We start from the raw sequence: 26470 nt of genomic DNA, 5'->3' as shown, positions 1-26470 counted from the left end.
ATTTCTGCAATTAAGAAATCACAATTCCCCCGCAATAAACGGTATGACAATACTTCTTCACAGAACCATACAGTCATCGTTTGATGGGCGTTAGAGGGGGGCGGCAAGATCTAAGTGTTAATAACGTTGTGTGTGTTAATACTGGCAGCTAAAGTGGGTTAGTATTATTGCATTGTGCAGTAATTGCTACATTGACAAGTAACTGCGCCAAATCACTATTTAAAAATAGTTTATTAAAAAAGTGATGGACAATATTTACCAACAGTAGACGAAATTCTTGGTAATACCGGTACACACACAAAAATAAAGTCTTACCATTGTGACCGTTATTTTCCTACTCCGGACGGAAAGAGGAGTTTTTGGGGAAGGTTACAAAGAAAAAGTAGTTCCTTCTGACTTACGGTGGGGGGAGCACCAACCGTGAAGTTGAGAGCAGTCTCTTTCGACCACGTATATTTCGGTTTTTTGGCATGTTTGACTGCTTTGACAACAATTCTCTTGATGTGAATATCTTTCTGTTCCATATTCTTGGTTGTTGTTCGTAAGTTTCCCTTTAACTTCTTGCACAGTATCTGACCTAAAGTATCCGGACACCTATGAAGGGACATTAATTGTGGGGTCTGTTTACCCTTCGCTTTTGTCACCTTGAACGCTGCTGGGGACACTTCGAGAGCTATATGAATGTTTGTGGAGGAATGGCAGTCCATTCGTCCTCTAGAGCCGAAACCACTGTTGAACGCAGGGGGCTGTAGGTAACTACGATGTTCCACCTCTTCCATGCGGTGTTCCGTTGGGTTCGAGTTGGGATTCTGGGAGGGCCAGCCCATTTCAGGAATGTTATTGTCGACAAACCATTGCGTCATGGATTTCTGACTGGGTGCGCTGTCGCATTGATACAAATATTCATCGCATCGAATTGTTCCTCTGCTGCATGCCGTAAAATATGTTCATTTCTTTCCAGATTAAGAAAAATTCTAAAACACAGTAAGGGGACCACACCCTAACCGCGACAAGTCTTGCCGCACCATAGCAGCACCCCTCCGTACTTCACTTCTGGCGCTGAACATGGTGCCATGTTTACGCTCTCCAGGCATTCACCAAATCCAAACCCTTCCATCGGATTGTCAAAGGGTTTAGCGTTGTTCACCACTACAAGTAACTCGTTTCCCGTAATGTACTGTCCCGTGCCGTCGCTCTGTACTCCACCTCAAGCGTCGCTTAAGACTGACGACAGAAATGTGTGGCATTTGAGGAGCTGCTCGACCATCATACCCCATTCTTTTCCGCTTCCTACACACAGTCATTGTGTTAGCTGGTCTGCTAGTAGCACTCTGGAATTCACGAGTGACCCCTTCCGTTGATTTCATGCGATTATTTACGACCACCATCCCAATGCTCGTTGGTCCCTGTCCGTCTGTGTATGAGGTCTGCGTGTTCAAGGCTTAGCTGCCGTTTTTCCGTCGCGTTTTTACTTCACAATTACATCACCAGCAGTAGACTTGGGCAGTTTTAGAAGGGTTACAACTTCCCTGATGGATCTGTAACTCAAGTGACATTCAACGTGTAGTTCATGTTCGAAGTCACCGAGTTTCACGACAGACTTCTACTTCTACTGTTTCTCTACCGACGTGGTAAATTCTGCATTACATGAGGGCGTGCGGATACTTCTGATCAGACAGTGTACTTTTCAGTCCTTGATATTCTGTTTTACAATGTGTCTTGTTCAGTTAGCATTGTTCTAGAAATTACAAGCCAAATAGAACGGAACGTCGAAGAACCCTTCTACGGGTGTTACATTGATAATTATGGGACATGGAGGACCTACCAATAGCACGAATTGTTACTCAAAACAGTACTCGCGAAATTGATTGTGAAAGTACTCTGTCAGCAGTGAAAGCATCAGTCAGGGATTTATTTAGCTTCCGATGAATGCCTCAGCAGTTACGTGGGAGATCAAATGAATGTCAGCTACCAATAACGCCTTGGAGCGATATTGATAAGTAAGGGGGTGTGAAATAGGTACGCCAGTGCGAAGTGTGGGTTAGGACACACAGTTAAAAAGGCACTTTGTGTGTATTGCGTCTGTATTGAAGCAGCTGCGTTTCAGTAAATGGAGCGTGTCGTTTGCAGAGGCGGCGTCGCACTGTGTCTGAGCCCGCAAGGCAGGCGGAACGGAGAGGCTTTGGTGCGCTTCGTGAACCAGGAGCACAGGGACATGGCCCTCAAAAGGCACAAGCACCACATCGGCAACCGCTACATCGAGGTCTACCGCGCCTCCGGCGAGGACTTCATCAACGTCGCGGGAGGTACGTATAACCCTACACGGCTGCGGAATGGGAGCCAAATCCCCTGGTGCAGTTCATGCCATTTTAATGGACAGCGGGTTCACAACGAAAGATAGTGGTGAACAAGCTGGAAAAGTGGGCAATTGTGGAGTTCTTGATCCCGATATGATCATCCTGACAGGTATTTCCCATGTTGTCACATTTTGAGGACTGGTTTGATGCAGATCTCCTCATTAACCAGTCCTGTCAATTTCTCTTCATATCTGTTTAACCTGCCTCCCTCCCCCCCCCCCCTCTCTCTCTCTCTCTCTCTCTCTCTCTCTCTCTCTCTCTCTCTCTCTCTCTCTCTCTCTCTTCATTAACAATCTGATATCCCTTGACGCCAGAGGATACGTGCTACCAATTTACCCAGTTTTTTAGTCAGCTTGTGCAATAAATTTCTTTTCTCCCCAGTTCTCCATATTCAGTCTCTGTTCATTTATTATTCGATCTGTCCATCTAATGAGCAGATAATCAGCAGAATTCTTCTACAACTCCACCTTTCTAAAGCGTATGTTCTCTTCTTGTATACACTAATAAAAAATCCACTTTTCGCTTCTATTCAGGTTACAATCCAGACAAATAATTTTTGAAATTACTTCCTAACTTTTAAATTTATGTTAGGTATTAAAATATCTTTGTTTTCAGAAAACATTTTCATAATATTATCAGTCTGCGTTTCATATTCCCTTAAATTCTGCCATCGTAATTTAACTATCCAATTAACAGAACCCTTCCGCCTTTATAAGCGGCCAAGTTTCTTACGTAATTCGCTCCAGTATTATCTGAGTTCATTGGTGTACCCTTCAAAGCTGATAGTTTATTTTCATGTTCGTCTTACAACCTCTTTTCAAAGCACTATTCATTTAGTTCAGTACACTTACCGACTGACCTATCCAGCCAGGGCTCACAGCTTTAACCTATTAGTCTCTCTCTTCTTAAATGCAAATTGTAGCTTTTGCTTGTCGCTTTATTATTACGATGTTGGCGGTTCTATCCTGCTGCTGACTTATTTAGTAGTAAACTTTCGTAGTTTCCTTAAGTTGATTATTTTCTTTAATCATGTTGTAGGTATTGACTTCTAATTTTTGGCAGCATGTGATTGTTACGTCATAATGTTCCCTGTTGTATACCTCGTACGCGGTAGAATTCTATATGCTTTTTCTTGAAATTGTGTTTCTTATTGTCGATATGCAATCTGTATAAGCGGACTAGTGTACTGTTGCCTACACAAATAATTTTCAAATTTTCTGTTTCACTTCTTTACTTACGTAATATGCTTGGAAGAAAAGTGTTTGTGACCGTTCTTGGCCAGTTGACGCTTAACTATTTTTAACCTTTTTCAGGCAACAACAATGAGGCTCAAGCGTTCCTCTCCAGAGGCGGACAAGTCATAGTCAGGATGAGGGGCCTGCCTTACGACTGCACCGCGAAGCAAGTCGTAAGTCCACCACTAGTCGCATAAAAATTAAAATGTATGACGAGTCTGCTTAGACTGATGCTCTCCTTGCCAAAGCAGGTGGGATATCAACGATCGTCTGAAGTACGGAATATACTTAGATTTATTATGACCCACTCGACAGTGAACAACAGGCGGCGACTTTTGTATAGTGACACCCAAATTAATGCGAGTGTCGCTTATTGCGAAAGGAAAACTTAAAGCTTACAATGTCGACTTAGCATACTTTAGACGACAAGTAGATTCTCTGGGGAAATATTTTAAGTTCCAATGAGAAATCTCGGACAGTGTCAGAAACCCTCAAGTAAATATTTATGTATAAAGTCTGGCACGAGAATAAGAAAATTGCCAGCCATTCTGCTTATTCAGAACAAACTGCAGTCTGAATAGAAATTCTTCACATGAACATCTGTGAGAGAGGTCCTATTTGTCGGGCATACATTGACAGAGAATGTTGGGTAGTCGTACACGGGTTGCGAAACATTTCATATTCTCAATTAAACTGTTGAAACACAGTGGAATGAGCAGTATGCAAGGATAACAAGCCAACGTGTACATGCTGCCTCATTTTCTGCTTGTCGGTAGTGCGGTAGTCCAGTATTAAAAGCGAGTGCTGTTCTGTTCTTCTGTATTATAATCATTTCGTACAAAGTCCACAACTGGACGTAGCAGTAGCTATTTTGGAGAATTTTAGTCAGCTATTTTGGAGAATTTTAGTCTGCAAGTTATGCATGTGTTAATATTCACTGTTTCAAGCAAACGTTGAGCTGTTTGCCAAATAACACCTCATTTACGTCCCATATTAATCTGTTGGTTACAACTGTCAAACTGTAGTGATTTCTTAGCAGTTTGTGCGTATCTTAGAGTATGTTATCTTCAAACATCCATTGTACACAAATGTACTTTTTTTGTGCAGATAAACGACCTTGACGGCTGGTAGAGGAGAAATATTATCGTATTTTTAAACCACTGTTAATCGGTTTTAGCCTTTGTGGCTGGCACACTTCTTTTTAAGCTCACTGACGCCCTCCATGCGTCTGTGAAGTTACTCTGTATAGTATGCGTATAAGTGACGAAGCTTTTGGACTTCCTTTTGCGATAAAGGAACTTCAGTGGGAGCAGATTCGCAAATAAGCTGGAAATTCGAGTAATTTGTTACAACATACGCATCATCTCCATGCGTACATGCTGTGGGGTCTTCGTTGCTGCACTTCGATCGATACAAGAGAAAGTAGAATCTCTTAAGGTGAGGTGCACTAACGCGCGGTTAAGCATCGGTCGGCCCTACCAAGAGTTCTACTTAAGTCTGTTTTTTGAGAGCGCGGTAGTCGGTCGAGTTGAGTATACAGATGAGGGCGGTCGTGACCACTCTGTCAAAAGCGAAATAGTCGCTGAATTTTACGATCTCTTGTCGGAAGAATATTTAACAGTAATTAGTAAGTAGGAAATGTCGTCCAAGATTCAAGAATTCGTGAAAGTTGAAATTTTATCAGCGTTTAGTTGCAGCATTAAAAAAAAATTTTTTTTTACTGTAATTCAACTACTTTTCAGCAACTTTCCCGTGACACGCCACCGGTTGCCAATTGTTGATAAAGACCCATATCTTTGTCGACTGTAGATTGTCTCATCATTGGGGTTAGTTGATAATCGATTGGGTGGAGCTCATTAAGCACAATGGATTGGGATGTCGCTGTAGTTCATTATCTCGTTTGTCGAAAGATTTTATTGAATTACAGTAACAAAATCGTGCCACGAGATGAAAATAAAACTTCAACTTTCGCGAATGCTTCAGTCTTCGACGACGTTTCCTAGTTGCGAATCACTGTTTAACATTCTTCCGACGCACGGCCATAAAATTCAACAGACTGCACGGTTACCTCGAACGACGGACCACATCTTTAGACTCAACTTTGGCTGCCACACTGGCGGGTGCTGAAAAGCAACCGACCACAATATTCTTCGTTGGACCCAGAAATGATTAGCTGCGCGTTGGAGCACCTCAGAGATCGTATTTGTTCTCGTATCGCTGTAGATGCAGCGACGGTAACCTCGTAATAAGTAATTATTGTCTCGTTGCGTGTGAGTGTAGCTGCTTTTCGCAAACCAAAATTGCAGCTGGAGTTCTTCGAGTCTGGCGAGAACTCGTGCAAGGTGATGGACGACGAGGAGGGCGTGCTGTTCGTGAAGAAGCCCGACGGGCGGGCCACGGGCGACGCGTTCGTGCTGTTCGCGCAGGAGGAGGACGCGGCCAAGGCGCTCAGCAAGCACCGCGAGCTCATCGGCTCGCGCTACATCGAGCTCTTCAGGAGCACCACGGCCGAGGTGCAGCAGGTGAGTTCAGTGAGGCTCTGCTCGCTGCAGTGTGCTGACGGCTGGCTCCGGGCGGTGAAGTGGCGTTGTGCAAACTCCGTGGACTGCAGCCCTCGGGCGGGAAGCGTAGATGGGTGAACGGAGGAAAATCTACGTCAGAAAATTTACAGAGTGAGCGGAATGATTGTTGGAGCTTTCTGTGGTGGACACTGGCTCCTTTGGTATACTTTTGCATAAATTTACACCTGTTGTCGTTGTTGTGGTCTTCAGTCGTGAGACTGGTTTGATGCAGCTCTCCATGCTACTCTGTCCTGTGTAAGTTTCTTCATCTCCCAGTACCTACTGCAACCTACATCCTTCTGTATCTGTTTAGTGTATTCTTCTCCTGGTCTCCCTCTGCGATTTTTACCCTCCACGCTGCACTTCAATACTATATTTGTGATCCCTTGATGCCTCAGAACATGTCCTACCAACCTATACCTTCTTCTAGTCAAGTTGTGCCACAAACTCCTCTTCTCCCCAATCCTATTCAATACCTCATTAGTTATGTTATCTACCCATGTAATCTTCAGCATTCTTCTGTAGCACCACATTTCGAAAGCTTCTATTCTCTTCTTGTCCAAACTATTTATTGTCCATGTTTCACTTCCATACATGGCTACACTCCATACAAATACTTTCAGAAACGACTTACTGACACTTAAATCTATACTAGATGTTAACAATTTCCTCTTCTTCAGAAACTTTTCCTTGCCATTGCCAGTCTACATTTTATATCCTCTCTACTTCGACAATCATCAGTTATTTTGCTCCCCAAATAGCAAAACTCCTTTACTACTTTAAGTGTCTCATTTCCTAATCTAATTCCCTCAGCATCACCCGACTTAATTCGACTACATTCCATTATCCTCGTTTTGCTTTTGTTGATGTTCATCTTACATCCTCCTTTCAAGACACTGTCCAATACGTGCAGCTGCTCTTCCAGGTCCTTTGCTGTCTGACAGAATTACAATGTCATTTTTATTTCTTCTCCGTGGATTTTAATACCTACTCCGAATTTTTCTTTTGTTTCCTTCACTGCTTGCTCAATATACAGATTGAATAACATCGAGGAGAGGCTACAACCCTGTCTCACTCCCTTCCCAACCGCTGCTTCCCTTTCATGTCCCTCGACTCTTATAACTGCCATCTGGTTTCTGTACAAATTGTAAATAGTCTTTCGCTCCCTGTATTTTACCCCTGCCACCTTTAGAATTTGAAAGAGAGTATTCCAGTCAACATTGTCAAAAGCTTTCTCTAAGTCTACAAATGCTAGAAATGTAGGTTTGCCTTTCATTAATCTAGCTTCTAAGATAAGTCCTAGGGTCAGTATTGCCTCACGTGTTCCAATATTTCTACGAAATCCAAACTGATCTTCCATGAGGTCGGCTTCTACCAGTTTTTTCCATTCGTCTGTAAAGAATTCGCATTAGTATTTTGCATCCGTGACTTATTAAACTGATTGTTTGGTAATTTTCACATCTAGCAGCACCTTCTTTCTTTGGAATTGGGATTATTATATTATTCTTGAAGTCTGAGGGTATTTCGCCTGTTTCATACATCTTGCTCACCAGATGGTAGAATTTTGTCAGGACTGGCTCTCCCAAGGCCGTCAGTAGTTCCAATGGAATGTTGTCTACTCCTGGGGACTTGTTTCGACTCAGGTCTTTCAGTGATCTATCAAACTCTTCACGCAGTATCGTATCTCCCATTTCACCTTCATCTACATCCTCTTCCATTTCCATAATATTGTCCTCAAGTACATCGTCGCTGTATAGACCCACTATGTTCTCCTTCCACCTTTCTGCTTCCCCTTCTTTGCTTAGAACTGGGTTTCCATCAAAGCTCTTGATATTCATGCAAGTGGTTCTCTTTTCTCCAAAGGTCTCTTTAATTTTCCTGTAGGCAGTATCTAACTTGCCCCTAGTGAGGTAAGCCTCTACGTCCTTATATTTGCCCTCTAGCCATCCCTGCTTAGCCATTTTGCACTTTCTGTCGATCTCATTTTTGAGACGTTTGTATTCCTTTTTGCCTGCTTCATTTACTGCATTTTTATATTTTCTCCTTTCATCAGTTAAATTACTTATGATAAAGAAAAAGGACACTGTCTTTCGAGACACTATTCTTTCAAGTTAGCGCCTTTCCTAATTCGCCCTGAATGAATATAACTTCTTACTTAATTAACGGAACCCTATCTACTTTTCAATACTTACCTCTGTATTTGGACAACTGATCGTATTGCGCGTTTTTTTTTTTTTTTTTTTTTTTCCGGCGGCTAACTTGATTTTACGCAGTATATGCCCGGCAGACCCCTATAGAATTCCAATAATTTTAAAAGCGGACGTGTGCTTAGCTGATTCCGATGCATTCCCACAGTTCTGTTTACACGACAAATCGCACTACATAAACATAACGAGATTTCTTGGAGAAAAACAGAGATTTCAAATCAGTTATTTTTTTATAATTTAAGACCCATCCCTCTACAAAATTTTTCAATACTCTAGCTATTTTTATAACTAACATTACATATATTTTATATAATTTTTACGTAATTCATCGATATTTTCAGGTCATTTTAGTAATTATTTTCGCGGTATTTTTAGACCACAAAAATCCTAATTTTGCGGCCTTCGTATTTCAGGTTCGTAAACTGGACGAATTTTCATTAGGATTACTGCCCCCTTCCCTGTTCTCCCCTTCCCTACATCCCCCCCCTCCCGACCCCTTCGCCTCCTGCTGGCACCATGCTGTGGTTGGGTATCACTAGAGACCGGATTGTATGCATACTAAAAATCTTCAAATATGCATGAAAAATGCAATAAAAGTGTCAAAATATGCAATCAAATAATAAAAAACATGCTATAATTAGATCTCAAAGTCGAACCTGTGCATATCAGTTACGAAGAAGAGCGCCGGCCACGCAAAAAGTCTGTACATTTAGAACGCTGGTATCATTTTCTGAATACTTTCTGGTAGAGGTTAGGAAGGAGGCCATTCGGGGATTAATTTCTAAAAATTTGTAAAATGGGGACGCATTCAGTGTTCAAGAATTGTTCCTTCTGTGCTATAGTTGACAGTAGCAAGCTGATGCGATGCGAGTGAGTCGCAGCGAAACAATCTATATGTAGGGACCAATTTCGAGATTATATCACACGCAGAGGGGCACGATCAAAAATATTTAATTTAAAAAGCAACATACAATCGTGAATTTTTTTGAACCGCACAAACTTTTAATAAATAATATTGGACCAAAGCATCATTTACAATTTATTTTACATTTTTCTACTATTGTGAGCATATACGACCAAGTACTGTTCCAAATATTCGGGTAGTAAGACTGCATCCTCGATCACTCAAAACATTTGTATAGTCAGAAAAAGACCGCTCTACATCAACTGAGGGAACTGGGCAGTATTTGAATCTGAGTGCTATGTTGGCACTTATTGTTTCTGGTAAATGTTCACCCGTCGCATTAACAAAATTATCAATTTGGCAGAAGGATTCAAAGCCTGGGTTTTTGTTTAAAATGTTTTCAAACATTTCTTTAAGTTTTCTTGGGAATACCTCCGGCAATTAGGAGTTCACTAGAATAATTTTATTCATTAACCGAATAGATTCATTCAACGCCAAACCTTTAGCGTCAAGATTTAAATACTTCCCTGTACACGGGAAAAATGAAAGCCAGACACAGCAGTGTCTTTTTTCATGCCGCAATCATTAAAAGCTTCCTTCCACTAGCAAACTGCCAAAGCCTCTGTACTAACGAAGTCGTTTGCTACCCTCTAGTGCCCTCGAAATGTTCATTGTAAAACAGCTTTGACGCACGTACCCCAACGAGTTACCACTGGTTCGAGAGGTAAAGGCACATTAGCTACTTTTTCTTTGCAGGTCTTGATGCGAGCAGGAGCCTTTAGAAACACGTTCTTTGTGGATGAAATCAGTTTATTTACATTCACACACGTGGAATGTACTTCAGCAAGGCGATGTACTCCGTAAGCAAAGCACGTCACATGAATGAAATTGGAATAAAATACTCGGCGGGCTTTTCCTGCTTTGATCATATAAGGAGCAGCATCTGAAATAAATACTAACACCCTTTCATCTGCAGAAGATTCTGGAAATCTTTTTCTAATACCCTCATTCACAAATCTGGCGATCGTAGAATGACTTAATTTCAAGCTCTTTGCAGGCCGCTAAATAGGGAGAACGCGGCTCTTCTTTTAAAGCACTAACAATTAAATTTTCAATGTAACGGCCGCGTTGTCAGGATTTCGTCAACTGAAATCCAGATAATTCTGTTCTTGAGATCATTGTGTATTTCTTCCAGTTACGTAAATTGTCGGTATGTAATTTTTACCCAGTGGTGATACATCTGATATATTTTGATTTAAACAATATTTGCGCAGGAAGCCTTTGAGGATAGGATTTGCAAGTTTGTGAAGAATGTAACTTGCAATGAATGCTTCACATAGATCCATGTTAAACCGACTTTTTTGGTTACCTTTGGACAAATCCCTGCTACTGCAACTTGCTGCTGTCAGAAGTTGTCGTGAATCTTTCTTAAAAATTCCTGCGATATGAAGACTTGTCTTGACATGCTGGTCTATGTGATACTTTTTTGACGAAACGTTTTTAACGCAGACTCGACAATATAAAACAATTCCGTCATATGTAAATGTTCCAGGATGGTCAGCTACACACGAAACGACGTGTCGTCAAACATGTCACACACTACACGTCGTAAAAACGTTCAGCTGTGTACGAGTAAATACAAAGCTAAACAGAAACTGGACGTGCGACTAAAAGCTTGCGTACTTTATTTCAATTGTTGCCGACGCTTATAGTATGGCAGCGGAGGGGTTTAACCGGGGGCGCGGGCGCAGGAGAATTGACTCTGCTCCTGTTTCTCTTCTGTAATGATTTCGCTAGGCAGTGGTTAGCGATTGCATGCAGTTCAAGGTCGCGATCAATCTGTGAGACATCAAACTAGATCGAGCTAGATACCGCCCGTCTAAATTTTTAAAATATCATAAACATAGAGCGGAAATATGCATCGTCACTAGTTTTTAGTTAAAATATACAATAACCGGTGAAAAGGAACCAAATATGCATATGCAACATGCAAATGCATAAAATCCGGTTTCTAGTTATCACTGATTCCTATTCATCGTTGGTCGCCCGCCATGTAGCGTCTCTCATCTCCTCCTCCTCCTCCTCCTCCTCCTCCTCCCCCCCCCCCCCCACCCCACAGATGGAAAATTTGGAAATTTGTGGTAAGGTCTTACGGGACCAAACTGCTGAGGTCATCGGTTCCTAAGCTTACGCACTACTTAAATCTAACTTGAGTTAGGCTAAGGACAACGCACACGCACGCACACACACGCACACGTACGCACACGCACACGTACGCACACGCACACGTACGCACACGTACGCACACGTACACACACGCACACGTACACACACGCACACGTACACACACGCACACGCACACACACGCACACGCACACGTACACACACACACACACACGTACACACGTACACACACGCGCACACACACGTACACACACGCACACACACGCACACACACGTACACACACGCGCACACACACACACACACGCGCGCGCGCACGCACACACACACACACACACACACACACACACACACACACACACACACACAATGCCCGAGGGAGAGAACTCGAACCTCCGACGGGGTGAGCCGCGACAAGCCGCCTGAGACCACGCGGGCCTCCAATAGTTGGATTTTCCATCAGGTTTAAAGCAATGTGACTGCCTTTTTGTTAGTAAGTACTGCATGATTGGCCTGATATTGTGCAAACATAACTTCATTATTGTTATTGTTATTATTACTGCTACAAGACGTCCAAAGCTGAGAATATCATGTAGGGGCCCTGTCTTGTAGCGGAGCAGAGTACCGAGACCTATAGGAAGAAGCGGAAATAAGGAAGAGACAGCTTTGCAGCATGAAAAGCTCGAGGCCCTCGATAGTTATGATGCAGAGTAAAGTGATTAACTCATAATCGGTTCTTGGTCAGTTCACCTTACAGCCAGATAATGGGAGGAAGCAGGACAGGGGATTTGGTGGGGAAACGGTCGGTAGGAGCGCCCGCTTGCCTGCAGTGTACCGCCACGCAGCAAGCCACTTGCGGTGACGTCAGAGATGAGAGATCCAGCACGCATTAGGCGTCATTAAACGGCTCGACTGTGATAGCAAGGGAATGGGGCGTCCGGGCAGCTTATGTCGGCGCCATGCCGACCGATATTCGTTTTGCGGGAAACTCTGCGCATGTTGGATCAAGTACGTGATATGACAAGTGTTTCCCATTTTGTCAGCCTTCTCCTGTACGACCTTGGATCGCACGGTTTCCTACGGCTGAGGAAACTGCCAACGATCGGGGAACATACGACTGTATCCTTATGTTTAACAACACAGCAATTTGTTTTCTGCAACACTTTTGGTTGCTCGGCTCAAAAATCTTTCTTTTTTTTCATATGCAGCGCGAGCGTAAAGCACGAAGTATGTTTCATTTCTTACAAAGCAGCATCGTGTGGTAGGAGACAGAATATTACGATGTCAACAAGATAAACAGTCTATTTTAATGACACTTGGCTCGCAAAATACATTTTTGCCGCGGTTCTGTATGACTTTGGGACACGATATTTAATTTTTAAAATTATGTAAATGGCTTTCCTGCAGACTTCATGAATTCCCCACAAATTTTTTTTGACGGTATTTACTAGCACTCTGTTATCAGTCTGACAGTTATCACTTTCAATTAGCAGTGTCTTAAGAAATGACTGTTTAAATGTTTTTATCAAATTTTGTTCAATTTTTCATTGTCACAGGTGTTGAATCGATCCATGGATCCTAAAACGTATGAGCAGCAACAGCCACTAATAGCACAAATTCCACAAGTGCCTTTGCTCCCTCAGCACATTATTACTTCCGGGACTCGGAAAGACTGCATAAGACTGCGAGGGCTTCCGTATGAAGCTCAGGTTGAACATATACTGGAATTTCTGGGAGAACATGCCAAAAGTATTGTCTTTCAAGGGGTCCATATGGTCTATAATGCACAGGTAAGACTTGCTACTTCCACTTAATATAATATTTAGTCTCAGATATTTTTGCTTTGTGTTACTTACACAGTGTAAAGAATGTGGGAAACTGGAGCAGTTATGTTCCTAATGAGAGACATTGCACTGTCAGTAGCCTATAACCCTTCCAACAGATGCTATGCTTCCTGAACAGAAGTAGATGAGAAAAAATTGCACCAATATATTTTGTAAAGGTAGTATGATGAAGATCATAATTAGTGAAAGGAAATTGTGTGTGTCTACCACCAAGACCTGCCATAGGTCTAAATCCAATTGGTGGTGCATAAAAATGACTTTTAAAAAATAAATACGGCATTTAGATAATATGAAGCTTTGTATACAGTGTTAATTGGCACTGTTATTTAAATTACATTTGTCTTGTTGGCTGTATCACTATACCATGATCAGAAATGTTTTATTTTAAGGCAAATGTATTACACGACATGTGATCAGCTTAATCATTTAAGTGCATGTCAACATTATTTTAAATCAGCTCACAGTAAAATAGTTGTAACAGTAAATGAAGTGACTGACAAATTATTTGTGTTACCTTATTGTTCATTGGATAAAAGGTGACAATTTGTTGTACAGCATATTGTTCTGCAATTTTTTGTGTTCATTATTTAGCTGATGCCACAAGGAAGAGAGAGATACATCCAAAATAATGACAAATTGGATGAATAAATATGTGAAACATCAGAAACAGCATAGTGACATCTTTATATATATTATACACCAGCATATAGCCACTTGTAACTACAGTATGGATTCTGTAAGTGTGAGGTGATGTTTTGTGGCATAGTAGCTACCATAAAACATGATACTTTAAGATGGTGCATTATTACAAGTTTGACATGATATTTTTTTTTAATTCTCGTCATCTGGACTTATACACACAACATACTAAAGTGTCAGAAAGGTCACAAGTTGGACCTTATTTTTTATTTTAAAAGTAATTACCTTTAACAAATTTTCCTGTATTTTAGTTGGAAAGGTATTGAGATTAAGATATCCACTTTTGGAACTTTGATACAATAATCCTTGTAAGAACAGCACTAATTTAGTGCTTTTTTTTTTAATAGTTCAGTGGATCTATAACCTGTTCACAATTGCAGAAATCTTGGTATCAAAATCTTTAATGTGGCTTACTTTAACCATGTAATGTTACTTGTAATTTTTTGTTCCTAACATCCTAGGCATTTTCCAGAAATAGGATTTAAATGTTGTTATATGTCTTTAGTTTGTGTTCTGTAGGTACAGGCTGCACTTCAGTGTGTTTCATTTGAGATTCTGTATTGTCTAGGATTTGCTAACCACCTCACAGATTCTTCTCCATCCCTTAGCTGTGTACTGTATTGTTTAGAAAATGACATTGTTTCCTACAGGACCATAAGTAGATTGAAGTTCATACTCATTTCAAAGTTCTGAAACTTCGTTGATTTCACACTTTTTGATCTATGAATATGCACTGTACAGTAGCTATCTGTCTAGAATAATGTTAAATTTCTGTTGACATCTTTTACATTGATGAATGTGTAACACAAAAATGTATGCAGAGACAAAATGTAGTTACTGTCTGTTATATAAGGATAGATAGACATCTTATAAGTTCCAACATATTTTGATGATGAAATGAAGTCTGTGAACAAGTAGTATGAATAGCAAATAAAAATGAGTGATTGTGGCTTGGTGAGTGCAAAATGACAATCATTAATGTTGGTTGGTTGGAGGGTTAATTGGTTGGTTTGTTCCAAGAATCAGTTATACAGTTAATCAAGATGATGTGGAACGAGTTCATTTACATTCACATTACACAATCATATAAATATGACAATAAGTTGACTGCTTGTTAGCGGTTGTTCTGTTTTATTTTAAAAAAAATACAGATTAATAATTGCAGCCCAGCACCTTTTACACACAATAAAAACAGAAATTCTTCTGTGGAATAGGAGCTGTCAAGGATCAACGGTTTCACTTTGTTTTCAGATTTAACTAGACGCCTGTCAGACATTTTACATAATTTCATAACTGATCAAAAATTATGGTGACAATGCTGTGCACCCCTTCTTCTGCCAAAGATGACCTCAATTTGTAATAATGAATGTCACTTTTTCATGTGGAATTGTAATCGTGTAGATCAGAGTTCATTTTGAACAGTAGTGGATTATTTACAACAAGCTTCATGCTGGAATCAATATACAGTGAAGCAGTAGTCAAAGTACATAATTCCTTGCACAGTAATGAAGACTCCCTTTCTTAAAGAAAGAAAAGTATTCCATATGCCTTTAGTGAATGAAAGTACACAACATGACAACTTACTGCTTTCTCTCTCCTCAAGGTTTACCATGATTTGAAGCAGAAATGTGGCTGAACTGAATTGTTCTGAGAGTTCCATAATGTATGTTTTTGGACAACTACAAAATGGGCAACAACAATATTGACAACTAAAATTTTTGAACTTCGCACCTAGTTATTATTTCTGCACCATGTGTTACACTTACCATTGGTGTATTGCCTCAAGATGTGCAGAAAGGATTATGTTGTGTTTTTTAGATAAGATAGAGAGAGACCATTTGCAGAAAGAACATTATTTACTATTTATTCCGTTATTGTATATTTGTTTGGATTGATTACAGTTCTAGTCATCTGCAAAAAGAACTCATTGTGGTCATTATGTATTAGATAGAATAGCAGATGTAAGGTTGAGCCTTGTGGAACCATGGGAGTGATTTCTCCTCGCTCAGAAAAATCACCCCTGCTTACATTAGATGAATTTTTAAGTAAAAATACTGCAGTCTTTTGTTTCTAGACAACATTAACCATTGGTGGGCTATAATGTCAGTTACATAAAATCACAGTTTTTTGTGATTCAAACAGTCAGATGCTTTAGATACGTCAAAGAAAATACCAGTTCATACTATTTTGTTATTTAATGCTTGTAAAGTTTTGTTAGTGATTGTGTAAAGGAATTCTCAACTGAGCAGTTCTTCAGAAATCCCAACTGTGATTACTGAGGATATTATTGTTACTCAGACAGGAAACTATTCAACAACACACCACTGTCTCAAAAATTATGGAAAGTGTCTGTAGTGAAATAGCTCATTAGTTACAGACATCTCTCCTATCACCTTATAGAGGGGTTTAACAACTTTAATTTACCGAGAGAAATACTCAGAATTAATGATGAATTACATTGGCAACGAATTATTTTACTGAAGGTATTACAGTATTATTAAAATGCTGCAGCTGCTGATCTTAATTTCAAATGTATTAATTTTGATTATCTATCATGAATGTGTTTTATTTTGGCTATTTGTCCAGTTATTGAAAATAAACTTCAGACCCTGCGATCAGAATTATTTCAATAAGAGACTGAGAGAATAAGCTTATAGGTAAGATGCCATCTTGAAAAAATGTATGAAATACATTATGCTTTGTCTTCTCTCCCCTTGTAAAGCAATTTGTAATGGAAAGGCAGTTAAATAGGAAAAATATCAACAGAAATTCACTCAAGTTCTTGATTAGTGAAACCATAGTTTTTGTCTTCTGAATATAGTGAATGAACCCTTAAATGGTGTCAGAATTTCTACTATGAGATACTCACAGTTTTACATTCCTGGAATTAAGATGATGATACATGAAAAGATGCTGAAGGTGGCCAGTGTCAAGGATTTCTCTGCTTCTAATGGTGGACTGACAGGCTGAAGCAGCAGTATAATGTGGTCTGGGGGAGAAAATAGTGTGAATGTAGAAGTGAATGGCAGAATGCTGAGTTTAAAGTATTTACATATGATTGTGTATCATAAGTTATCGACATCAGTTAAACCAGTCTCTTCTTCAGTGCCCTTCTGAATAAGGCACTTGCCTTTAAAACTGAAAATTACCCTTGAGAGAAACCACAGTAAAGTTCATCTCACAGTAATTTTAGTTGAGAGTGCTGATGAATCGGGAAAGATGAACAACTCTGTACATGGCAAATTATATAACCACATTGTTTTAAAAATGTGGAAACATTGCTTAAACATGGTAGTCTTCAGAGCTTTTTGAAAAATTGTCTCGTACATTTGACATAAAATGTGAGCGTGTAATAGCAGATGTCTTCTGGGGTGCATTGTTTCACTGCACATTCTAAAAACATAATTTTACAGCTAGAATTATTGCCATTAAACTGAACCAGCAAGCTGCAACCCTCAGATTTTGGCATTAACCATACTTTCAAAACATGCCACTGGAAATCATTGTCCAGAACGCATTCAGTGCAGTTGTGCCTAGAAAGAACCTGATGCTCTGTAAGTATCAAATCTGGAAGCTCTGAGCTAAAAAACAGAGACTTGGATGGAGGTTAAGGAGTCCACCATCTCAAACTGCTGCTGTAAGGAAGTGGATCTATCCTACCAGTTGTTGTATTGGTCTTCAGTCCTGAGACTGGTTTGATGCAGCTCTCCATGCTACCATGCTACTCTATCCTGTGCAAACTGATTCATCTTCCAGTACGTACTGCAGCCTACATCCTTCTGAATCTGCTTAGTGTATTCATCTCTTGGTCTCCCTCTACGATTTTTACCCTCCACGCTGCCATCCCATACTAAATTGGTGATCCCTTGATGCCTCAGAACATGCCCTACCAACTGATCCCTTCTTCTAGTCAAGTTGTGCCACAAACTTCTCTTCTCCCCAATCCTATTCAATACTTCCTCATTAGTTATATGATCTACCCATCTAATCTTGAGCATTCTTCTGTAGCACCACATTTCAAAAGCTTCTATTCTCTTCTTGTCCAAACTATTTATCGTCCATGTTTCACTTCCATACATGGCTACACTCCATACAAATACGACGCTTAAATCTATACTCGATGTTAACAAATTTCTCTTCTTCAGAAACGCTTTTATTGCCATTGCCAGTCTACACTTTATATCCTCCCTACCCCGACCATCATCAGTCATTTTTCTTCCCAAATAGCAAAACTCCTTTACTACTTTAAGTGTCTCATTTCCTAATCTAATTCCCTCAGCATCACCCAACTTAATCCAACTACATTCCATTATCCTCGTTTTGCTTTTGTTGATGTTCATCTTATACCCTCCTTTCAAGACACTGTCCATTCTGTTCAACTGCTCTTCCAAGTCCTTTGCTGTCTCTGACAGAATTACAATGTCATTGGCGAACCTCAAAGTTTTTATTTCTTCTCCATGGATTTTAATACCTACTCGGAATTTTTCTTTTGTTTCGTTTACTGCTTGCTCAATATAAAGATTGAATAACATCGGGGAGAGGCTACAACCCTGTCTCACTCCCTTCCCAACCATTGCTTCCCTTTCATACCCCTCGGCTCTTATAACTGCCATCTGGTTTCTGTACAAATTGTAAATAGCCTTTTGCTCCCTGTATTTTACCCCTGCCGCCTTCAGAATTTGAAAGAGAGTATTCCAGTCAACATTGTCAAAAGCTTTCTCTAAGTCTACAAATGCTAGAAATGTAGGTTTGCCTTTCCTTAATCTAGATTCTAAGATAAGTCGTAGGGTCAGTATTGCCTCACGTGTTCCAATATTTCTATGGAATCCAAACTGATCTTCACCAAGGTCTGCTTCTACTAGTTTTTCCATTCATCTGTAAAGAATTCGCATTATTATTTTGCAGCCATGACTTACTAAACAGATAGTTCAGTAATTTTCACATCTGTCAACACCTGCTTTCTTTGGGATTGGAATTATTATATTCTTCTTGAAGTCTGAGGGTATTTCGCCTGTCTCATACACCTTGCTCACCAGATGGTAGAGTTTTGTCAGGACTGGCTCTCCCAAGGCTGTCAGTAGTTCTAATGGAATGTTGTCTACTCCTGGGGCCTTGTTTCGACTCAGGTCTTTCAGTGTTCCGTGAAACACGTCACGCAGTATCATATCTCCCATTTCACCTTCACCTTTCAACTACATCCTCTTCCATTTCCATAATATTGTCCTCAAGTACATCGCCCTTGTACAGACCCTCTATATACTCCTTCCCCCTTTCTGCTTTCCCTTCTTTGCTTAGAACTGGGTTTCCATCTGAGCTCTAGATGTTCATGCAAGTGGTTCTCTTTTCTCCAAAGGTCTCTCTAATTTTCCTGTAGGCAGTATCTATCTTAGCCCTAGTGAGATAAGCCTCTACACCCTTACATTTGTCCTCTAGCTTAGCCATTTTGCACTTCCTGTTGATCTCATTTTTGAGACATTTGTATTCATTTTTGCCTGCTTCATTTACTGCATTTTTATATTTTCTCCTTTCATCAATTAAATTCAATATTTCTTCTGTTACCCAAGGATTTCTGCTAGCCCTCGTCTTTTTACCTACTTGATTCTCTGCTGCCTTCACTACTTCATCCCTCGAAGCTACCCATTCTTCTGCTATTGTATTTCTTTCCCCCATTCCTGTCAATTGTTCACTTATGCTCTCCCTGAAACTCTGTACAACCTCTGGTTCTTTCAGTTTATCCAGGTCCCATCTCCTTAAATTCCAATCTTTTTGCAGTTTCTTCAGTTTTAATCTACAGTTCATAACCAATAGATTGTGGTTGGAGTCCACATCTGCCCCTGGAAACGTCTTACAATTTAAAACCTGGTTCCTAAATCTCTGTCTTACCATTATATAATCTATCTGAAACCTGTCAGTATCTCCAGGCTTCTTCTATGTATACAACCTTCTTTTATGATTCTTGAACCAAGTGTTAGCTATGATTAAGTTGTGCTCTGTGCAAAATTCTACCAGACGGCTTCCTCTTTCATTTCTTACCCCCAATCCATATTCACCTACTACGTTTCCTTCTCTCCATTTTCCTCCTACTGAATTCCAGTCACCCATGTCTATTAAATTTTCGCCTCCCTTCACTACCTGAATAATTTCTTTTATTTCATCATACATTTCTTCAATTTCTTCGTCATCTGCAGAGCTAGTTGGCATATAAACTTGTACTACTGTAGTAGGCATGGGCTTCGTATCTATCTTGGCCACAATAATGCGTTCACTATGCTGTTTGTAGTAGCTTACCCACACTCCTATTTTTTTTATTCATTATTAAACCTACTCCTGCATTACCCCTATTTGATTTTGTATCCTGCTATATCTAGGTAAAAATAAGGACTGCTATCAGGTTGAAGTTCCAGTTGGAATGTCCCCTGCAAGATGTTATGCATGTTGTAGATAATGTTGTCGTTGGTGTGATAGTGATGTGACATTGGTGGACCGTACATTGCAGGTAAATATGTAGAATTGATTGCAAAGAAAATGTTTCTGCTGCAGATGTATTTTAGAATGCATTTATAAATTACAAAACCACATATAAACTTCATCAGGTGAAATTTAAACAAACTACAATTTTGAATTTTTTGTTAAAAAAAAGTAGTGGGTGTCAATGTGTTCACGAATTATGAAAACTATGTAAGATAAAATGCTTAAATTAAAAGGGCAGTACAATCAATAATATGGCAAGTTGGTGTTTTATAAAATAATTTCCTGCCACTTAGATTTTCCTGAAAGTAGTACCTTCACAAGAAGAAAAGAGGGGTTTCGCTGTATACAGTACAGATTTGATGAAAGGGCAAAAGTTGAGAGAATATAATATCTAAATATTTTTCATTTCCATCTTATTTATTCTGATTTGTTGCGAATGGCAGTGGCTGCTGTACTTACTGCTTACAATAGATTCTTTAGACTTCCTTAATCTTTCTGTCTCTCAAATACCACATTTTTGTGTGTTAATGCTTACTCTGTAATAAGTGAAACTGCGCAGGGTCAACCGTCTGGCGAGGCATTCATCCAGATGGACTCGGAGCAAAGTGCATTCCTGTCGGCACAGCAGAAACACCACCGCTACATGACGTTCGGCAAGAAGCAGCGGTACATCGAAGTGTTCCAGTGCTCTGGGGAAGATATGAACTTGGTGCTGACAGGAGGCATCCCAACAAGTGCTGTATCACCGGCCAAGGCGGCAGCCTTGCTGTCCCCCGGTATGTTGCCCCACCCTCATACTCCGACACACGCTCTGCCACCAGCCCTCCCTCCACCACAGGCTGTTCCCGCAGGCCCGATTGCGTGGGAAACTCACCCCCTCATTGTGGCAGCTGCGGCAGCTCACCGTGACCCCCTCTGGCTTATGAATCAGTTAGCTGCAGCACAACACCAACAGCAACAGCAGCAGCAAGTGCAACAGCAACAGCTTGTAGCTGCAATAGCAGCAGATGCTCACGTTCATGTGCAGGCACAAGCACAAGCCCACGTTCAGGCAGCAGCCGCAGCTGCGGCAGCAGCGGCTGCAGTCGCCAAACGTGCGTGGGGTGAAATGAATGGTGGGGGTGTAGGTGGACCGACAGCGGTCTCTGGACCTGGGCCCTCCACTCCCGCATTACCCCCTCCTCCGACCAGTGCTAAGGCAGCCATACACACGCCTACCGGAGCAGTTTACGCGCCATTGATTCATCACGCTTCTCCATTTCCTGGCACTTCACCTGCTATGACATCGGGTCTCGTTTTCCTGAACGTTCCACCGAGATTGCCAGTGGCTCTCCAGGCACAGGCTGCAACACCTACACCTTCTGCTCCAAGTCCTTATAAAGCTGCAGCCCCTCCTCAGTACCCTCCACCCCAAGCACCTGCTCAACACCCGCCGCCGCCTCACGGCATGTTGCCTCAGTTGGTATCAGGCCCAGGAATGGGTGCTGCAGCTGCACTTGTGGGCTTAAAACGGTCCTGGGAGCAAGCTTTCCCTGCAGACCTTCAGGGAGCAGGAGTGAAACGCCAGTGGCAGCCACCGACAAGTGGTGCTACGACAGTTTTCCATCCACAAGCCTCTGTGCCCCATCCTGCTGCTGCTATGGCATACCAGACACCATTTTATTCAGCATTGTGATATTAATATGGCATATAAATACAGAGAGATGGCAGAAATGAAATTCTCACTTTTTTGTGTTCATTCCTCCCGCAGGACAGAAATGTTGAGGAGGGAAGGTTGGATATAGAATAAAGAATTGCAGATTGTGTGCCAATTGTTTCTCTGAGATGAGGTGTAAATTGCAGACGTTTAAACTGCGTGCCTACTCATTTGCAATATTTGGGTAATCAATTTACGAATAGCTGATGGTTGAGACAAGTGTACCTGAAAGATATCACCTCTTGTGATACATTGTTTAGCATTCTTGTCTCTATGTGTCTGCATTAATAAACTGGTATGTTTAAAAGGGTATAGGTGAACTTTTAAACATAAATTTTACATGTCCGTCCAAATAGTGTGTTCGAAATAAGTGTTACTTGACCATGACATGTAGGGAGTGGTTATTTCAGTATAAATGTTTCTCCTAAAAATGGAAGTGTGCAGATATTAAATAATGTGTACTTTCATGACTCCTCTTTTGGTCTGAGGCTATTTATCATCTTCAGATACAACAAAATAGCTGTATCGTAATGAACTTTTTGTTGTATGAGGAAGGAAGCGATGGTTCATTAAACATTCCAATTAGAATTTTGATAGGTTGTGTCCAGAAAAAAAGGAATTCCTGTTTTAAGTGGATTATGTTACTCTGACCAGTTTGTTATTTGTAGAGATTATACTGTACTTAACATTCCTCGAATAGAACGAACAGATTTTAGTTCCGTTCTGCATAATGTTTATTATTTCATTTTTCAAGAGATTTTCAAATCATGTTTCACAAGGTCCTTAAGAGGTCTTGGGTGTGTGTAGTGGCTAGAAACAAAATAATAATTATTCTATTGTTATTGTTATAATTGCACTGAAGTGAGGTCAGGTTAGTTCCCTTATTAACGATGGAGCTAGGAGCATACTTTTGACTATCGCCATTCCATCTTCAAAGCCATTCCAGTTTTGGCCCCCTTTAGTTCTTCACATTGATGTAACTTGCTCTTGGTTATAAGCCTGATTGTCTCAACTCCATAGACAAAACTTCTCTTGGAGCTGTAGTGACCCTACAATAGTGATAAAGTCAATGAAATACTCCTGTTGTCACACTTTTCTTAAATCAGAGATATTCCTCTTGATTAGTACTTCCCAGATATTTCTGAATGTCAGTCTGAGGCAGCTGTTTAAGTGTTTCTGAAAATGTGGACCTTACACCTATTTTGTTATGCATTTAACAAAGTCAATTAATAAGAATATTTTATATTTTTGTACATAATCCTTCATTTAGCATAAGATCTCTTCTATCAGCGCTGTCTGCCTTTCTACCGCTTTCTGAATAGATTAGTAATTACATCAAAGTAGCTTGGACTTTTTGTGTGTTAGAAAGTGAATGCACTTCTTACTGGTCAGCTCTTCAGCTGTATAACAAGACAGTACAAAATATGACTGATACAAATTACATTTTCAGCTTGGGTCTTCCTTATGCTAACAAGACATTTGCCCAAGTAAGAGTTCCTTGTGTTTTTATATATAAATATATATGTGAATTGGGTACGAAACTGCCTCCTATTTAATGTGGAACAGGTGACTTAATGTTAAATTTGTGGTTTCATGCTCCTGACTCTTATCACACTGTGCCTTAATATTAACTACTTCTAACCTTAATTAATATTGTACTCTATATAGTATTTTTTATGTAAACCTTTAATGGCCAAGCATTCCATGTCATCCTCTTCTCCAACCATCCCATTCGGTAACAACAACAAATTCTTTATCAACTGCAATTTGTCCTTGTGCTTTTATCCTCTCATGTGGGATTGCCATGTGCCTCATTTTTTTTATTTCTTTTAGATAGTTTACGAAAGATTTATTTTGTGTCATTAATATGAGTTGTCAGACTGGAGATTTCACATAGAGAAGAGTGGAAAATAAGAATAGTGTCTTCAGGACTTCCTTACAGTGAGTTATTTCCATTGCCCTTCCCTCATTCAGGCTGCTGAACTGTTTCATTCAGAATAATTATTAGTGGCTGTGACAGTACCGTGATTTGGGGAAGGAAATCTTCCATGGTAAAACTTTTGAGACAGACAATCTGCACATTGTTTTAATGAATGCCAGTAGTTTATAGGGGAAATGTAAATCAGTAGTCTTATATGTTGAGTTCTAAAATTTATGACAATATAAGCCTTTTTTTTTTTTAATCTGTGTGCACGGCATGCCATTATTGTCTCATTTGACATATTTATATATGAAAATTGTAAAATTTTTGTGAAAATTATTGTTAAAATAGTTCGTTTTGAGCAATTTAGTTGTGTAATGGTGCTGGAAGGGGTGCAGCTGTTAAAATTTCTGTATGATCTTCATTGGCTCTGGGTTCTAAAGACATGTTTTCATGGTCTGTTAGCATGTTTGATATGTATGGTTCACATTTTGTAATAGTAGTCAAGGAATTGAATACTTAAATATGTATGTCTGTCTACAGTGGCTGCTCAGTTGTTTCATACTGCTTCAGTCTTAACCCATCTAGCTTTGGTATTAACCCACCTATAGTGTTAATAGCGGTTGTTATTTCACTGTGTTTAAGAAATAGCACACACTGCATTTTTGACAGCAGTATTTTCATGATTTATGCTGTAAGTGATAATAGATAGCTCCCAGCATTCCAAAGGGCAAGACCCAGAAACTAGAATGATGTCTGTTCAATGACTTCTGCCAGCATTTCAGAATTACCAAATTATCTTTATTTCTGATAAAATGCTCTGGGTGTTACATTAGTATGTGTGAACCATACATTCTTTAACATGCAATTTCTTGCCAGATGCTGACATATATCCTTCATATAGTACTTAAAGTTATTTCTGTTCTTCAACAGAGGCAATCATTTTGAAGCTTTTATGTGAATTGGAAACTTGTGTAGAGAAAATGAAATTGTCATCATTTTTTTTATTTGAAATGTTGTAAAGGACATTAAGTGATTTTTCTAAATGTTTTTGTTCTTTGTTTGGTTACAGCACTGTGTCTTGTTGTACTGCTTATTATTTTCACATGTGACATACCATCCTCATATTTAAAGACAGGGGTGCATTTTACTTCATAAGTGGTAAAGTTGGGAAGTGTATACACAAGAACTAGTAGCTTTGTATTTTGTAGCGCATTTTTTCCTTATTAATATGGTATTTTGTTTAGTTGCCTATGTTTTTGTTCTATTTGGCTTTCGCTAGAAACACTTGTGGGGTCAGCTTATCATGTGTCATTGTTGATTTTTCCCTTTCCTGCACCATGGTTTGCACAGATGGTTTCTTGTAGAGAAAGAGTTTTGACTTGGTTGGTAAACAGTTTGACTTTCCCCATTTAATTATTGTGATATTTATGAGGAAAGTTACAAACAGAATTGTGGTGGTGGGACCGAGTGCATGGTTTTCTTTCTTCTTTTTTTAACTAAGTGACACACACACACATCCATATTTTTCTAATGCACATGATGAACAATTTTTGCAAATACACTCATACATGGCATTATGGAGAAGCTGCAAAGAACAGAGAGGAAAGTTGTAGCTTACTTCTACCAAAAATATATAATATGATTATTTTTTTAAAATTGTGTGTAGAGACCTATTAAATGATTGCTTTTGCAATTAAAACAGTTACTGGAAGGAGAATCTGCTGAGAAGACACTCTCACAGAAGAAAAAATCCCTCATTAGTCAAAACTCTTTCACACAATATTTGCTACATTTAAAGAATTTTCACTAACTCTTGGCAGCTAACTTCTCTCAGTTTATGTTACTGAGAGGCTAAGAAGGTGGACAGAAATGTTCATTGAGAATGCTTCTCTCATTCTTGTCTGCGTGTCCTTTTTTTTCTAGCGAGAGTTTAAATGGAAGTAGTTTTTGTATGAATTTTGTAATTGTTTGTTCACAATGGAGAACAATTAATAAATTCTTTTGAGAAATTTACACTTAACAATTTTTTACTTATTTGGTATTTGGGAACATTGAGCCCTTTTCTCTTTTGCATACTGCTTAACAGATATATCCTTCAGGGGGATAAACATGTGACACTTCTTTCAGAAAAAAGAAGATCCCTTGTACAAAATACTTTATTTTTACTGGTAGGTGTTTTTAAATTTTTCATTTGGATGCAAAACTGACACAAGGAACTGGTAACTCATAACATAGTGTCTTTTCTCTTTACTGTGTCACAGTTGGCATGTGTGTTCTATGTTGGGCTTTCTCATATCAGTGAACAGGTAATACTGTGGCATTTGGTATTGGAATTACATGGGGATGATGATGATTAAGGAACATTTTTTAATAGTTGGCACCTCAGTGGA

General features: G+C 39.8%; 1 protein-coding gene across 2 annotated transcripts in view; it reads left to right on the top strand.

The window, feature by feature from the left end:
* The window catches only part of LOC126091895 (RNA-binding protein fusilli-like), a 1039987-nt gene extending 1013894 nt beyond the window's left edge, over positions 1–26093 (top strand). For both annotated transcript variants that reach the window (XM_049907191.1, XM_049907192.1), the window contains 5 exons: positions 2131–2306; positions 3671–3765; positions 5899–6114; positions 13003–13236; positions 21020–26093. In XM_049907191.1, the coding sequence (XP_049763148.1) occupies positions 2131–2306; positions 3671–3765; positions 5899–6114; positions 13003–13236; positions 21020–22135 (1837 nt within the window). In that variant the 3' untranslated portion in view covers positions 22136–26093. The remainder of the gene's footprint in view (positions 1–2130; positions 2307–3670; positions 3766–5898; positions 6115–13002; positions 13237–21019) is intronic.
* The last annotated feature ends 377 nt before the right edge of the window (positions 26094–26470 follow it).

This window comes from Schistocerca cancellata, chromosome 7 (genome assembly GCF_023864275.1).
Source record: "Schistocerca cancellata isolate TAMUIC-IGC-003103 chromosome 7, iqSchCanc2.1, whole genome shotgun sequence".
Lineage (NCBI taxonomy): Eukaryota > Metazoa > Arthropoda > Insecta > Orthoptera > Acrididae > Schistocerca > Schistocerca cancellata.
Note: the sequence above shows the minus strand (reverse complement) of the source record. Positions and strands in the feature narration are given on the sequence as shown.